The sequence below is a fragment of the Numenius arquata genome, chromosome 7 (genome assembly GCF_964106895.1).
Source record: "Numenius arquata chromosome 7, bNumArq3.hap1.1, whole genome shotgun sequence".
Taxonomy (NCBI): Eukaryota; Metazoa; Chordata; class Aves; order Charadriiformes; family Scolopacidae; genus Numenius; species Numenius arquata.
Genome location: NC_133582.1, coordinates 49,540,451 through 49,558,699, shown reverse-complemented (window position 1 = coordinate 49,558,699; position 18,249 = coordinate 49,540,451). Strand labels below are relative to the sequence as shown.

General features: G+C 36.5%; 1 protein-coding gene across 1 annotated transcript in view; it reads left to right on the top strand.

Annotated features, from left to right (window-relative positions):
- Positions 1–18,249, top strand: part of KCNH8 (potassium voltage-gated channel subfamily H member 8) — a 178,060-nt gene that overhangs the window by 130,693 nt on the left and 29,118 nt on the right. The window contains exons 8-11 of the mRNA XM_074150168.1: positions 1,932–2,129; positions 6,530–6,729; positions 8,842–9,091; positions 13,238–13,452. Of these exons, the coding sequence (XP_074006269.1) occupies positions 1,932–2,129; positions 6,530–6,729; positions 8,842–9,091; positions 13,238–13,452 (863 nt within the window). The remainder of the gene's footprint in view (positions 1–1,931; positions 2,130–6,529; positions 6,730–8,841; positions 9,092–13,237; positions 13,453–18,249) is intronic.

Genomic DNA, 18,249 nt, shown 5'->3' with positions numbered 1-18,249 from the left:
AATGAATGTGAAATTCATTCAGATAACAAAAGGCAGAAAAATGGGAATATGGAGGCCAAGAATCAGTGGCTTTTACAATACTCCCAAGAAAGAGGTTTTCTCCTAAGAGGCATTATTTCAGTACTCACACATCAGTTACATTTATTTAAAATAAATTCTTTAATTTGTTTCAGTTTTGCAGTTCTTCAAATGCACTAGAATACTTTCAAAACCTGACGTTGAACTTTATGATTGTATTTCTTTACATTATGTTTAGATAGACTTCTTTAAACTCTATCTGCTCTCTGCCGGGAATTTTCTTAGGTTTTCATTCTTTAATGTGTGGGATTACATTTCCTAACATAAGCATAGGAATGAAATCTGCTGTACAAAGGGCCCTATTATTGTTGGGGAAATGCAGTGTTATCTCAGACAAACAGTAGTGCACAGAGAGAGGACTGCTATCGGTTCAGTTAGGCTTGTTTTTTTTTTTTTCTTAGTTTTGCTTTTCTTTCATTTTAAATAATTAGGAGGCATGGCTATAAAATAGTCTCATGTGATTAATACTCTATCAAGGCAAAATCAAGAGATTTTCATATACTTTATTAATAGTCTGTTGGCAAGACAAACCAGCCCACCCAGTACTGCCATTTTATGACAATGCAGAGCACTTTCATTGATGCCTTTGATTAAATTCACTGGCCTGCATAGAGAGGGTCAGCAGGGTCATGGCTAGACTTTATGCTGTCATTACCCACCCATTCTGGCTTAGCTTTCTCTGTAGGAGAGCATGCAAGAGAGCTGAGCCATGGCTCAGCAAGTCTGCTGTAGGTGGTAAATTCTGACAGACTTTTTCCCCAACTTAATTGGAAGTGCCAGGACAGATACTTTAAATCTGCACCCTACTTTTGCAGATATTCTGTACAAGGGGATTTCCCCTAGTTCATACTTGGATTCATCCAATTGAAGAAATGGATGGTGACTGAAGTGGAAAGAATAAGCTTCAGAAGGTGATGCAGTCTGTCAGGTCTCAACTTACAACAGGAGGACTCCCAACCAATTTTTCTAAAATAAAATTCTGCCTGCCAGGAATATTATGTTTTGGCAGTTCTCCCTGAATATCCAGGAAAGATTCCCAGTCTCCCAAGCAAACTGCTTAAGGGGCAAAACTGGGCACACAAATTGATTTTTAAATTTTTTTTTACCATCTTGATTTTTGTGAAGCATTGTGTTTATGCAGTTCATTTAGGTTGGTTGTTTTCCGTTTCCAAAAGAGGAACTGCATCCTGTTTTGTTGCTTTGGAGTTTTTTCTTGGTTTGTTGTTGGTGTTTAAATATCTATGAGGCAGTAGCCAATTTTACTTTCTCTAACACACACAGAATGGTTTAGCAAAATGAAAGGAAAGATTAAATGAACAATTTAGAAAATACTTACTGATGCATCTTTTGAAAATTAATTCTGGTTTGTAAGTTATGTTTAGTTGTTTGAATCTTTTCTACTGTAAAAAGAAATGTGTAAAAAGCTCTAAATATGTAATTATTATAACAATTTAGTCTTAGAATCTCAAAAAGCTTTCCAAGCATTAATTAATGGAAAGAATCAAATCAATGTTGCATTCTTGCTGCAGTGTGATGATTTTTTTCTTTTCAGTGCCTTAACGGATTTTGTGAATTATCTAATTAGACCTGTAATATGCGATTCAAAAACACTTGATTTCCACACAGAAATACAGCTATTATCATAAATAATAATGCATTGTGTCTCTCCAGAGACACAATACTTAACATGCTGTATAAATTCCTACAGTTTAATGTTCTTTTTATTCTTGGAATTGTGTGAATAGTGCAGTGTTGTCTAAATAATTTTTTTTAGAATTATTTTGGTTTACAGAATATGTAGTTTTCATGGTGACAGTATTCCTTAATAGTTCTTTTGATGCTTTGTTTTTCAGGTTGGCTTCATGAGCTAGGAAAACGTATTGAGTCTCCTTACTATGAGAATAATACACTAGGAGGCCCATCAATCAGAAGTGCCTATATAGCTGCACTATATTTCACCCTCAGCAGCCTCACCAGTGTTGGGTTTGGAAATGTTTCAGCCAATACCGATGCTGAAAAGATCTTCTCCATTTGCACAATGCTGATTGGGGGTAGGTACAAATGCTAAGTATCATGTAAAATGTTTTTGGGGGGTAGGGACAAGTAAATAAGAGCTGAAATTTTTTTAAGTTTCTTTAAAAGAAAAAAAAATCAGAAAGTTTAATTTTTAATGGCAAAAGAAGGAAATAATTTTGTTTGTTTTACACTAGACAAACTCTCTTAAGCAGACATATTTCTAACCTTTTGATCATTTATGCTGACAAAAGACAGTCGTCAGCCAGCAAAATGCAAACTCACATTATTGTCAACGTGTGGCCCAGCCATGTGCCAGGCACTTTTCAGGTCAGCCAAGTAACAGGTGCACGTTCAGCTCCAGTTCCATCCCCACAGCATCCCTGCAGATGATGGTAAGGGAAAGTGGGCAGCCCACCCATGTATCTAGCTGTGAACTGGTGTGTATCCACATCTGAAGGACCAGACCAGAAACAAGGCAACGGACACAGGACAGAGCCAGGACTGTTTGGTGAGATGTAGGTGACTCTATCATAAACAAAAAGCAATTTCATTATCACTAAGTAATTTGTACCACATCACTGCTTCAGATTAGAATCAAAATGCAATGTTTTGGTCATTTGGAGGTCTTAGTAGTATTTTTATTTATGTTAATTACCTATTCATACTGTTGGGGAAAACCACCTGCTTACTTATGGTCACCTTCTTTCTGCTGAAGCACCTGGGCACAATCAGTGAGCCCAGGCCGGTTGAGAAAGTACCTGCAAGTCTCTATCTTCATCTTCCTCCCCAAAAATATTATCTGTGCTATTTCATAGTGTGTGCATCATATAACTCAAAGATATCACAGTGGGTGTAAAGAGTAAAAGCAAATCACTGCTAGAGTACTACCCCCCTCATTATTTTTTTTTCTGCTTGTCTAATTGTTCTGGGAATACTAGTGGGTATTTCTCCAGGGCCAGTCAGCAAGGCACTGGATGTCAACTTTGCAGCATAAATTTTCCTGGGCAAAAATAAATTGGCAACTTGACACTTGAAAGCAAGGGAACACAATGAATGACCCACAAACTATATATTTGCAGCATCAAGTGGTATAAAAAGTGTTCAATGAATTATTGTCATTTTTCCCAGTCTTGAAAGTGAGTGGCAGTAATATAATGAATCATCCAAGAATTATACCATTATGATTTTGACAATGTCACAAAAACACAAGCAGCTCATTAATTGCTTTTGCTGGTAGCATAAAATTATAGTTTTAAAATACAACGTGGTCCCTGTGCTTTGGGGTTTTCACTACATAAAACCTATTGGAATGAAGGAAGGAAGTTTTCATTTCTAACAGGAAATCAAGAGATATCCTGTGTAAGGCAATGATGAATAATTAATTCACTTTGATATGGCAGAGCTTTCACAAACTTAATAGAGTAGAATATAAAAGGATCCTATACTTTTATTTAGTCCAGGTATAGCAATTTCTTTTTCATTTCTTATATTATTGAGCGGTGGAATTAATATGCTTCTGCACTGAATAAATTGTGAAGAACTAGTCAACTGAATGTAGTAAAAGGGAACTGAAAACTGAAAGGTAAAGTTTCTCAGAAGCAAGCAGGTAGAAGAATTATTTTACATGTGGGAGGATCCAGTGAAGAAAATATTCCCAGGTAAGAAAGCAGAGCAGGCTGGTTTGCAGATATTTTTTGCGGAATTGTATTTTAGGTGTTATTTGAGAAAATCAGCAGAGCAAGGAAACTTGAAGGAGTTAGCATCACACAGTACAGGCTGGTTAGCACGCCTCAGAAAACAATAGTCTACTAGGAATAAAATACTGGTCTGTATACTTTACATGTTTTCATATATAGTTTTGGCTGATATTTAATTTTAAAATTCCCTAGTGGAAAATGATGTTTTTAGACCCAGACAGACATTAGTTTATCAAATTTTAAGTGTAATGGATATCATGATTTAGTTTAGCCATAGTTAGTCTATGCCTTTTTAATGTGTGTCACTGCACATGGAAAGAAGGGAGTTTATTGCAACCTTAAAGAAAGTTGAAGCAAGAAAAAAAAACCACCAAAAAGCTCAAGTGTTGGTTTAACAGATAAATAACTTAGAATATTCTTGTTTGATTTTTGTCTGCCTCTTTGTATTAATTTTTGGTTTGCATGAATTTGAAATTACTAAGATAAGTAAAATTGTGAAGATAAAAAATCTTATTCTATACCATATTTCTTCTTAAATTTGGAAAGAAAAATTACTTATTAAAATTAAACCAGAATTCCTAGAATAGCCAGCATCTGAAAAAATGAATCAAATCTGTCCTCTTGCAGACCGTACCATGTGTTTTCTTGTATTCTCCATGTTCTTTGAGCAAAGAATGTACACTTTTGTATTTATGAGACTGGAGGCCCATTCTAGTAGCTGCAGTCCTTTCTGGGATCAGAGGTGTTCCTCTGTTTCCTCAGCAACAAAAATATAATTTAGAATATCCGTTGGAATCAAGGCCACTTCTTGAAATATGGTTCCTAGAAGTTTTTGACTTGTCGTGCTTGGTTTTAGAGAATGGATTGATAGATTTCTTACAGAAATTGGAGTGCATCTGTGATTATTTGATCAAGTAATCTAATGCCTATCACAGCCAGAAATAGGTTGTCATCATTAGTGGCAGTTGTTTCCAATGTACATATGCAAAGACAGATTGTCCCATAATAATAAAATTCTTAGTGATATTTGTGCCTATAATAACATCATAGAGATCTCTACACTGTCCAGCTCATAACCTTGGTGCCTGTTGGGAGACCTACAGTAACACCTGTGATTTCTATATATGCATCCATACACCACCTAATCTTTTATCCCCCACCCCCCACTTTAAACTGATTTTCACATGCTTAAAGAGGCTTCACCATCTCTTCAGCCTAGTTAGCTATGTCTGGCTGAATTGTTTCAGCCCTGGCTGCCATATTTCTATTATAATATCCTGTACCTAGCATTACACCAGTCCCCCACATTTTGTTGCCCAAGTTTCTGACACTAGTGACTTAGTCATTCACTGCACTATCAGGAACAATACGTAGTGGATCCACCTGATGCTTCTTAGAAATAAATTTCCAATTATGCTTATTTTTTCTCTAATATTCATACCCAATCCTTTTCTTTCTACCCTGCTTTTCATTTATCCTCTTTTACCAAAGGACTTCTATTGACTTTATCATATCATTGGATCAACTCTACAAGAATGCATACCATATTGTGAAACCACATCACACTACAGCATGCACACTTTCACAATAAAAACATAGGTTCCTATGCTCCTTTCTGTTTTACTCAGCCAATAAAAATTTTCAACACTCCAAAGAATTTTAACCACCGAAATGCATCCTTTTCTCCTACTGTTCCCCCTCATCTCTTCTCACTAACCCTGGACTTCTGTAAATTGCCTTACAAGGTCAACTTCTTGTTTGTCTTGTTTATAAGCCAATTCCTTTGCCACTCTGAGGAGTCTGTCTGCTTTCTTTCAAGCACTAGAAAGATGGAAGTCCCTTAAGAGGAATAATCAAGCTCTTTAATAGTTTTTTCAATAATCAGTTTGTAAATTTGTATATTATATACCTTGGATCAATACCACAAGACAGATAATCTAGCAGTGATTTTTCCCACTGATAATCAGCACACACATTTCTGCACAGGCAAACCCAGACAACCTCTATCTGTAAGCATTTCTTCAATTTTGCTTCTGGTCTTTTTATTCCCAAGCCAGTCTCTAATTGCAGACAAACTCCAGGATGTCAGAACTTTCTGATAAGCAATTTCACACCGTATTTGACCTTCTCAAGCAACATAAGAAATCAGATTGTCAGTTTGAATGTATCTTTTTTTTTTTAACCTGAAGTTCTGCTTTACAATGGGGTTTTTTCTGTCCTTTTTTTTTTTTAACATCTTATTCCCTAGAATATGATACATTTCTAAATGTTGTTTGCACTACACATGGTTCCCATTAGTAATTGGTTTTCTTTATATGAGTTCTCTGAAATCTATTACCTTCTATGTAGTTGCTACCTGACCTTTTGAGTCTAGTTTTCATACTGATTAATAGTTTCTCATTATTTCCTGAGCATGCCTGCCTACATGTGTCCATATGTTTTCCTTTTTTAGACTATAAATTAATTAGGCTTGGGCATTCTTTTGCTTGGTACCCTGACCAGATAGTATCAGATGTGGTTCTACCCTGTCACATGACTGTGACTGCTAGTGACACAATAAATGGAAAAGAAGAATCATATGAATACTACTGTATATTACTGATGGAGTCTTATATTCACAATCTTTACTATACCTATCAAGCAGGAAACTGGTTTGCTGTGAAGATCCTATTTATTTTCTGTGTTATACTTTAATGATCAAGTCACTCCACATAAGACATAATTTCTGTCCTCTCCAGCTCTGATGCATGCCTTGGTGTTCGGCAATGTGACTGCCATAATTCAAAGGATGTACTCCAGATGGTCCCTGTATCACACAAGAACCAAGGATCTGAAGGACTTCATACGGGTCCATCACCTGCCACAGCAGCTAAAGCAAAGGATGCTTGAATATTTCCAAACCACGTGGTCTGTCAATAACGGGATTGATTCCAATGAGGTAACCAAACGAGGGAGGTTGTGTGGTTGGCAGTTTTGACTATACAAGTTTGAGTCAGAGAAGGGCAGGGGGGCACTTCCTTCTGTGATGCTGTGTTTTGTGTTAAGTTACACATAAAAAAGAACATGCCTACAAATAAAGCCAGGTTACCCCAGGAAGAGGGTATGCTATTGAAAGATCTGGTTTCGAACACCATATTGTATATTTAAAATTCAAAGTCCTCCATAATGCTGAAATGCTGAAGAGGCATTAATCAGAAACCTTTTGGATGATATCAGCAGAAACATCCCAGTGAGAGATTTGCCTTTCATCAAATAAAATATTTACTGAGTTTTTGAGGTGTTTTTTTAAAGGAGGGACTTCTTTACTGCCCTTTCCTCCCTCCTTCATTTTCTTTTATTCTTTGCAATCCTGTAAACAAGTGGTTTGGCCTGAATTTTTATGTTATTCATTTCCCTGTATCTTTAAATATTGCAGAATGTACCACAAGAGTTAACTCAAAGGAAGGATTTCTGGTCGTGTCTTTGCTTGCTTGTTTTAAATGACTTACCCAGGTTATGTATTACTATACTTCAGGAGAAATAATGACTTCTCTCTGCTGGGTGTTATTTGAATGAACCATTCCCTTCAGAGTTTTTGTTGGTTTTTTTTTTTTGTTTGGTTTTGTTATATATGTCATTATAAAACTCAGTGGCCTCTAAAGATAATGTGGAAATAAGCAGAAAGATTTGAGTTTGAGAATATTCTTCTCCTGATAAATTCTTTTGGGGCGTGGACAGCACAAATAATGATACTTTCAACAGCACCCTAGCAACAGAAGGAGCCTAGTAAGATTTGCAAAGGTACAAAAACCACTTAGATGTCAGAGCTTTCCTAGATTTCATTAAGGATCACCTTCAGCTTCTGTATTTTTCTGTACTTTTAGTGGCATTGAAAGTGAGTGACTGCTGTACTACAACAGCAGCCTTGGAGAGACCACCAATATTTCATGATTTGCCTCCCATCCACAAACTGCTCTGTCTAAGCCCATTCAGTCAAGTTTTGGCTGTTTGCAGTGCTCAGATGCCAGATCACCTCAAACTACAGAGAAAACCACATCTGTGGGCTTGCAGATTGCACGGTCCAGGGCTCTGCCACTTTGCACCAATGGGGCGGACACATGAAACCACTTAAACATTTTTTTAAAAGCTCCACCTGAAATTTTTGATGATTTGAGCAGATGATTATGATGATTTTGATGATTATATGTCATTCTCAGAAGACTCTCTCTGAGCAGAAAGCTGTTTCTCTCAATTTTGCCATCCTGCAGCAGATCTTCTGTAAAACATATGTAGATATCATTAAGTGTTGCCCAGGCTATAATGGGAATTTGCTTAAAAATAAAGCCGAGGAAAAATAGGAAGACCTTATTGTCTTTTAGTTTCCATAGGTTCTTCCACTGAACATGCACCTTGTCTCCATTCCTTTCCCAACTCTCTTTCAGTGTCCAATTGCATCATTTAAAAGCAAAGAAGGGGAGAGGAACCCACCACACACACAAAAAAAAAAAAAAAAAAAAAAAAAAACACCACAACGTAAAAGGTTGTCACATAGAGGTTTTTTGAGTTATTACTTTTCTAGAGGTTTTACCATAGAAGAAGCAATCTAGCCTATTGATGAATTTTATACATGCATTTTAAAGAAAATCTTAACTAAGTTCATTTTTACTCTGTTTACGCCACTGTATAGAGTGGTATGTACCTGAACAGCCTGCTGTGTTCTAACAGCTGAGACGAACTTGAACAAGGTTAAATTGTGCATTAGGGGGAATTCCTACACAGTGTTGTTGACTTTTTTTGCATTCATTTTTGTATAAAGGCAGATTTTTATTCAAGTTTTTTCCTGGAATTTATCAGTGTAAAAATCTATTAAGACATATTTTATGGCTTAATGTCACAATAACAATGTCCTATTAAGACATGTCTTATCAAGGGGATAGAAAAAAAATCAAATGGAAATCCTTCCATTGGTGCAGCATGTGCGGCACTACTAAATCAGATCACTTTTGCAAAACAGGTAACAAATTATTTTACACTTTTTCTTTTCTCACCCCTTTTTCTCTTTTTTGAACAGCTTTTAAAAGACTTCCCAGACGAGCTGCGTTCAGACATCACCATGCACTTGAACAAGGAGATTTTACAGCTCTCCCTTTTTGAGTGTGCCAGCCGCGGTTGCCTCAGGTCTCTGTCTCTGCATATAAAAACCTCCTTCTGTGCTCCTGGGGAATACCTCCTCCGGCAGGGAGATGCCCTGCAAGCGATCTACTTTGTGTGCTCAGGTTCCATGGAAGTCCTGAAGGACAGCACGGTGCTGGCGATTCTCGGTATGCTCATAATCATAACTTCAAAGAGAAAGAATGGTCCTCCAGTGTAGGAGGACCTTCACTATTAACTGATGGCTTAGCATGTTCCAGTAGTCTGACGAGAAAGAATTCATTCAATTCTAATCTTCATACTCTACGAACAGCCCTAATTTTGTTTAGCTTAAACTTCCTCATTTTTCACCCTAAGAGCATTCAGTTGCTACAGAACTAGCTATGCAATATTTCACTTGCATCCTGATTTTTTTATACTTATTCTCTCTCCTTTGCATGTAAGGAGGTACTTGCTAGCTTTTGATACAAATTGCTGCTTTCAACTAAATTTGATGACTATATTGACACCTCAGAGCACATTGGATATTAGTTCCTAAATCTTTCTGAAAATTAGTGGCCAGGCGGTGCTCCTACCAATGCTCTCAAATGAAAGAAAGCAATGTGAGCTTACGCTCATTGTTTGATGCGTGCACACGAACACCCCTTGCAGGACAGCCATGTGGTGAAAAACAAGCATTGTTGGCTCTGCTCCCCAAAGAGTTACTTCTTCAAGCTAATTAATGCTGCCAGCAGTCATCTCAGTATATTAGAACAGAGGAAGGCCAGAAGTTCTGTTCTAATAAATTTTGTTTAATTGTTGTTTGCTAGATGACTGCTTTGACTTATCTAGGGTTAAGCAACTCTACTGTAAATTTCAGTAATTGACCTCAATCTAATGCCTACTAAAGAGATTCCCTTTATCTTCAGCTAAAGGATGATTAGACTTGTCTGAGTTAACGTTTATAAAGTATTTTAACGTTTATAAAGTATTGTGATGAAGTAAAATATATAATTTTACTCTAAATGTAACGAATTCTTTTATTGTGATGTTAATACCTCTTTAGATTTAAATGGACTTTTCTTTCTAATAACTTTTAATATTCTTATAAAGCAGAGTTAAAAAGTACATTTCCTTTTTTGCTTTCCTTCCTGTTTTGTGGGATTGCACTAGACTGTTGATAATGCAAGCTTCTGGTCTTCTGTAATTGAATTTCCTTTATTTTACTAGCATGCATTTTATTGGTCTTTTTTTAGAATATAAATGTGATACACGTCCTATTTTTTTCATAACTCTTTAATTCCATTAGACTGACAGTCCACACCACTCTGTCACACATTTGTAATTAGGAAGTTTTCGAATGGCTCTATTGGATCACATAGATCACAGCTATAAAATATGGCTTTGAAAAAACATAAGTTTAAATATAGCAAAATGTCAAGAGCTGCCCCCATTGGAACTATGATTTCATTAATGATTCCATTTTCAGGCACTTCTAAAAATGTTAATGAAAGCATCATTGTGTAATGGTGACAATGAAAACAATAAGAAAGAGATTAGTCGATTTCTGAGAGAAGTTAATGAAATCATACTGTAAAAATATAAACATAATACAATGGAATAATGTTTTGTTACAGTGAATGGGAGCTTCATGATTTAAAGCCTAATTAACACCAGCAGAAGGTGAATGCATCAAACCTGTAGGTCTCCTATGAGAAACTGTGTTACTGACGTGATGTAAATCCAAGAGAGCGTTTTTTTCTCTGACAATGCTGGGTTGCTTACAGTTCCCAGATCACTGTTTTATAATTCTGTCATGATTCTAATTCTAGTGGATTCTTTTTTGTTTACTGAACTATTCCCACTAACAAGCAATACAGCAACAATGCAATGAAATGCTCTGATTAAATACAGCTGTTTGGTTCCACTTGAGACTATTACTTGATATCTAATAATGATGGTCAGGATATCTTTTATAGGAAAATATTTTTTAATATAAAAGTTATGTACTGTTTGGGTACACATCTTGTTAAAAAAATATTAGCAATAAGTGATTTAAAAGACATCCATAAAGAGAAGAAATTTATAACTTTGTATGTCCCAGATATATTATTAAGCAGTTGTGTCTGCACAAACATTTAGAAATGTTTGTTCTCCGATAAAAAAGAAAGAAAGAGCTAGTAAGAATAACTTATATGATTCTGTTTATGTAACAAATGTTGATATTCAAGGTACAATCATTTCACTGCTGCAATAATTCTACTTGAAACTTCAGCTTACTACCTACAGCCTTTGCTACATAATTTTCATTTTAAAAGAAACATACATTAGCAATACGGGATCAATTGTAGTGTCTTTCAGGCTGACATTATTTTGTCAAACACTGTAATTACAATCAAATACAACATTAACAATTTTTCTGAATTATTTATGCATTATTGATACTAATAACAGTGTGTATGCGTAAAAAGTTTCTAATTAAGATGTTTAAAGATCAGTCTTAGTATATTTGAAATATTTTTTTCCTTGTCCATATTCACACTTCCAGAAATAGATTAACATTGCCAGCCCTCTGCTTAACATAATGAAATAAATCTAAATTGTTGGTATTTACAGTAAAAAGTGAATTATTGTTTAGATTTACACTATTTCATTTATGTAAGCATTGCATAATGTGATGAGCAATGACAAATTTTATTGTCTATCAGATTTACCTTTCCCAGACTGACCTAAGCTAGTACTAGTTCTCATTTAAGCTAATTGCAATTTTTAAGAGCCCCCTGAGTAGCATTAATGTATGTATATTCCTAGCACAAAAGAAAAACTCTCACTATGCTGGGTTTATGACAAGCACTTTTGAGAAAGTTGTACAAGCTCCATGTCAAGAGAAAATATTACCAGTAGTATATTAATGTATACAATTATCTTATTTAAGCAGCTTCAGGGATGGTTGACTGCTTAGTTTAACTTACTCTTCAACTACACCATTTCCTGTGTAATATCCAGTTGGAATCACACGCTGGGTGGATTTTTAGAATTTACAGTCTTTATTAATCACAGAATAATGCAAGTTTGGAAGAGACCTCTGGAAGCCACCCAACCTAAACCTACTTAAAGAAAGGCCAAATTAGCTCAGCTTGCTCAGGGCCATGTCCGGGCAAGGTTTGAACATCTCCAAGGACAGCAATTCCACAGCCTCTCTGGGCAGCTTGTCCCACTGTTTGACCAGCCTGATGGTGACTTCCATTTCCTGATTTCTAATCACAATTTCTTTTATTAAAACTTGTGTCCAGTACATTTTGTTGCACTTGCATCCTGAAAGAGGAATTTAGCTCTGTCTTCTCTACGCTTTTCCATTAGGCTGTTGAAGACAGCCATAATGCCTTTTCTTTTTAAAGCAGTACAACACAAAGTTTTTTCAGCCTCTCCTTGTACATTATGTTCTCCAGTCCCTAATCATCTTGGTGGCCTCTTCTGGACTCACTCTAGTATGTCAATATTCAGTCTTGTACTGGGAAGCCCAAAATTGGACATTGTACTCCAGATATGGTCTTACAAGGGATATACAGAGGGGAAGAGTCACTTCCTGGGACTTGTTGGCTGCACTCTTCCTAATGCTGCCCAGGATATTCTTGGCCTTCTTTGCTGCAAGGGCACATTGTTGGCTCATGGTCAACTTGTTGTCCATAAGGATTCCCAGGTCCTTTCTTGGAGAGCTGCTTTCCAGCTGGTTAGTCCCCAGCCCATGTTGCTGCAGGGACATTTTCTTGCTTGCAGGGGCAGGACTTGGTGTTTGTTTCTGTGGAACTTCATGAGGGTCCTGTTAGCCCTTTTCTCATTCACTGAGGTTCCCCTGAATAGCAGCTTTGCCCTTTAGCGTATCAACTGCTTTCCCCAATTTGGTATTGCCTATAAACTTGCCAAGAATGTTCTCCATCACAAGTCTTTAACAAAGACAATCTGCATTAACATTTGAGGAAGACCTCTTGTTCGGTGATTGCTCTTTTGACTTTATATAATTTTATATAATACAAAATCGCACCTGCCATTAATTACCAGTATAAGTCCTAACTTTATGCATATTTAGTTGATGGCTCCCTTAAATCAGGTAGTTAACATGTCTGGAAATTAGTCTTTGTACCTCCAATTAATTGCATATGTTTGCACCTGCAAAAAAAAAAAAAGACAGGTTTTAGACAAAGATCATTTAGAATGTTATTAATTAAACAACTTGTTAGTAACAATGGGATTTAAGATTTAGCAATTATGTTAAGCAGACTTATGACTCAAAAAATAAGTAAAGAATTCATGCTTTTTAATTTTGTATTTTCTTTTAGGTAAAGGAGATTTAATTGGAGCAAACCTATCCATTAGGGATCAAGTTATTAAAACAAATGCAGATGTTAAAGCTCTAACGTACTGTGACCTCCAATGCATTATCCTCAAAGGTCTCTTTGAAGTGCTTGACCTTTACCCAGAGTATGCTCACAAGTTTGTTGAAGACATACAGCATGATCTCACGTACAATCTAAGAGAAGGCCATGAAAGTGATGTAAGTATCTTTAAAGTTTCCTGCAGCTATTATTACCTTTAAGATGTTTATTATACTTTAGCCAGTTCTCATATTTTTTTCACCGTAAAGAAATAATACACAGATTACATTAAAAGGACCACTCCCTCCATTTGTTTGATAATTCAGTCATTACCTACATGAATCATTTATCAGTTGATCAGATCATAAACAGCCAACATGTTCTATGCTCTTAATTCTTCCATAGAAAACATCATCTATGAGAAAACATTCTTCTTTAATATTTTGTCATTTTTTTACTTCTGTTTAAAAAGAATTCATATTTATGTAAAGCATGTGTCCAAATAAAGGTATTTAACTATACCTTTTCTGGAAGCTCACGTGCCAGCCTAGTGAACATTCATTTCATAGATCACTGATTATCACTTCTTAGTTAAGCATGTTGTCGCATACATTCAAAATGAGAAACAGTTGTTTCTCATCACACTGCAACTAAAATGTGGTTTTTTTCATTTAAATGATCAATTTTATGTGAAATAACAAGAAATTCCAGATAACGCACTGCTGAAAGACTTCAGCACAGACTTTCCAAAGTATTTTCACTGATATTATGTAGCAAATATTTATATTCAGATTTTAATACTGAAAAAATTTTATGACAGCTCTCCTTTTCTGACCTAACCATGTGAGCATACGAACATAGTGACAGCCAAACTTTCAGTTTGCTATTTAACAGTTGAGGTATTTGTCTTTGTATTGCGCTTCTCGTTATACACAGAGAGAAGTAACATTGAAAGCACATGACTGAGGACAAGGATACTATCAAGACAGGGGACAAATGTAATGCCAAGGAAGCTTAAAGTGTAAAAGAGGTTATTTGTTTGGGCAGACACCACAAAGAGCTGCAGAGCTTTAAAACTCCACACCCTGTGTGGCTGTTATCCCCATGTAGCATAGGCATTTGCTGTTATGAAGAGTGGCCTGTTGCTTGGCTGGTATGTGAAGAAAAGTGTCAATGGATGCCCTGCACGCATGCCACTCCAGCACGGTCTTCCCTGCTCATGCCTACTCACACGTGTTTCTGTGCAGAAGGTTACTGGCCTGGGGAACCTCTAGACTGACAGAACTGCTCTAATGCATGCAAGAACAGTGGTCCACAGTCCTTTTTCAGCTCAGACACTCAATGAATGCGATATATAGGTTGATTTTTCTATGTAAGCTTCTTACAAGGTGTACTTTGGCAATACTTACTCCACAGCAATGCTCTTTAAACAATTGCAGTAGAAAGGTGTAAACATATAAATGCAAACTTGTAGAGAGGAAAATAATCAGGGCATCTCATTTGTTTGTCTCTTGAAATGTCCCCAAACTTCCTGCTGCTGACGACAGCAGCTGAGAGAGTACACATCTGTTCTGAGAGCCTGAAGATTGGTTTGTATAACCAACACATTTTCCTTGGGGAGGAATGCTTACTCTGAAAAGGAGAACAACTCCATGTAAAGATAGGGTTTGAAGCTGATTGCATTCTCATCTCCGGTTTTGTCATGGACCTTGATGAGCCCCCACAATGTATTGCTTCATGTTTTTTTGTATGCTGACAAATCTGGGGACCACTATACCAGCTGCATACACATCCAGCTTTTACAAAGACAGTTCCTCCCAACTGGAGGGAGTGGTGGGTGATGTACAGACTCTCTCCTGAGAGCAAGCCTACGCCAGTCTCGAAGGTGAATGCATAGACAGGAAAAGAACCTCCTCACACTCGCTGTGGAAGATAGGATTTACAGGAGTGCAGGACATATCAAAGGATGTTTTCTACTTAAAAAAGAAAAATATTTGCTAAGTCTATAAATATGCACTGTATTTTCATGGTATAATCTGTTACCTTAAAGGGAAAAAAAAAAAACCAAACAAAACGATCCTGACACTGAGTAGTATCCAGTGCCACAGGCAAATATAGAAAACCCAAGACGACCTATCATAGTGTCACTTTCTACTACATCCCCGCGTTAACTACGCCCTCCACTAGTATTTCTCTTGCAGCAGAGCTAACCTCGCTCGTGTGCATCTCATTTCTGATCCAACCATTTTACTTACCAATAATGATAACGGGCAGAAATAAGTTGGCCAAAAGTTGTACCACCACAGAAAGAAGGCTCACCAAATGAGGAAAGGTACCTGTGGCAGTAACAACTCATTCTGGTCAACATTTGCTTGCTCTGTTTCACCTAGAAAATACCAGGTCTTCATCAATAGAATTTGCACACAGAAATAATCTGAGAGTTCTCTGATGGTTTACTCTCAAAAAAATAGTAAGAAGGTGGTCTTTGGAAGCACAGTTTTTGGGTATGAATATATGACCTTTTTTTTTTTTTTTTTAAACATAGCATTATTTCTTGGGAATGGTGCTGTGGGAGAATTTGGCTCCAGGATCAGGAAACTTCCAGTCCTTTTTGGTCCACTTACTTTTCATTCAATTTAAATCTCATATTCAAAGTTGGATACCAAGCACTTGCTTATGTAACTACCTTACTCACCCAGAAACCTCTAGGAAAACTTTACTAATTTCTTTTCTTGGTTCGCTTGCAGGTCTAAGAGTACATGTATATAATGATATGCTCCACCTGCAGTAAATTCCAAGTAAGGTGGAGTGGTGGAAAAGTCTCCAGGGCTGCCATAACCATGTTGCTGTCCAGTAAAACAAAGAGGAGCTGTAACCAGATTTCTCAGTAACAAGTGGAAACCGTAGCTGTCTGATTATAGAAAGATTTAAAGTGTTGTTTAAGCAATCTTGGAAGAAAAGCTCAGGAGATTTTAACTATAGAAGCTGACAGTCGTGTAACTATTTCAGCTTCTAATGAGTAATAGATAGAGAAACAGACACAAAAACAGGGAGATAAAGTTTCAGTGGTTCCTCATGATAGCTCTAAACCCAGCAATCATTAAGTGATTTATGATTATAACCATTAATGTGTGTGCAATCACACTGGCAGTGCTATTATGCCATCTTTTCATATATTCCCATCACAGCAAGATGCAAATTAGAAAGAAGTCTTTATGTTGATTATATATATTCCGTCCTTTGCTTTCTTTGCTGAATTTTGCTCAAGAAACTTGTAACTGTTTTTGTAAATGTACTAAATGATTTCAGGACCATTAGGAAAGCTAATCTGTTTGATAGCTGGAGTTGTAACATTAAAACAATTCAGCTGTTCAGGTGTTTCAACTAATTTTTCTAGGTCTGTGACTATGATGTTATAGTCATGAAATTAGTTTGCTAAGTGACACAGATATTGACACCCCCCCTCCCCACACCCATACATTTTGCATGATACATTCCAGATTGCATATATAGCAGGCAGTGAGAGAGTCAGATATCTGGATAAAGACTCCTAAGAAGGTTCTTGCAACATATAATACAATTATATGAAAGAACCTGGAAATGATTTTGCTATCCACCAGCCCTGGAAAACATGTGCTATTTTATACATTTAGAGAGCAGTAGCAGATGTTCATAACTCTGAATAATCCTGTGAGAAACTCAGAATAGTTAAATATTTGCACAATATGTTTGTGGGCTTGGTAATAGTTTATTGTTTCTGATCATTTTGTGTGTCTATGCAGAAGTGTCTACAGTGTAGACATCATTATTCATCAAAAAAACCCAAAGGCTGGTTACAGCCAGACTGATACAAAGAACAAGAGGCCTCCTTGACACCTATGGCATCCCTCAAGCTGTAATGAAGTCCCAAAGGAAGATAAAACTCACGCGGGCACAATCTTTGACTCACTAGAACACTATCAATACGTGTCATTTTCAAAAAGAATAGATGATATTCCTGAAGATTCAAAAATCTGTCTTTGTGGACAGGCCTCATAATTAATAAGAATCTACTTCTCCTTTTGTAGCCTTAAAAGTAATGACCTGCCTTTTACAAGAGCTTCCCTTCCCCCTCCCCCCAAAGGAGGAGAAGCTCCTCTCTTTAAAATGAAAATAGTCTCTGAAGCAGGGGGAAGGACTGCTTTCTTCAGCACATCTGCCATGTAAATGAAATATAATGACAAAAATTGCACGAAAAAGTGGTAGATTCTTCTTCCAGCTGAGAACGTTGAGTCTTACTGCAGCTTAGCCAGGCTACTTGATAATAAAATAAATAGACAAATAAATTTTGAAAGGCAATCAAGAAGCAATAAAAACATTGAATTTTTTTTTTCCCCTAGAAAGGCATTGTCTGACCAAACAGGGCCTAATTCTTGTCCTTTGGAGAGGCTGGTGTTTAGAATTTATTAAATTTTAATGATTGAGTTGTGGGGGTTTTTTAATATAATAAAGCTCAGGTTGCTATTAGCAATACCAAACAAATTACAAGGGATGCTCCTCATTTTCTACTGGGAAAACTGACAATTGGCCAAACCAATTGTTCTTAAACGTGAAAACAGCTCTGAGCTCTGCAGCATACAACTGAGGGCACAGACTGGGAAAAAAAAAGTCTACAAATTCTAATCTAAAATATGCCGAGTTTTCTGATTCATTCCAGCTAAGCATTAAACAGGTATTTTAAGAGCATATATGTAAGTCCACCTTATTTCTTTTTAATTGGTTTATTTCTATCTTTCTTTGTGCCAACTGGTAGTATTGCTCCAGAAGGCAGAAAATGGATAGCAAAAAATATTATGAATGGAAGCACAAAATTCAGCTGAAAGTCTACTTAGCCACTGTCTGTTTTTCAGCTAGTAGATTACATTTTTGACATATATTCATACTTGTATATTTAGTCACGCTTTTTCTAGGTATTTTAATACAGCACTGTTGAATTT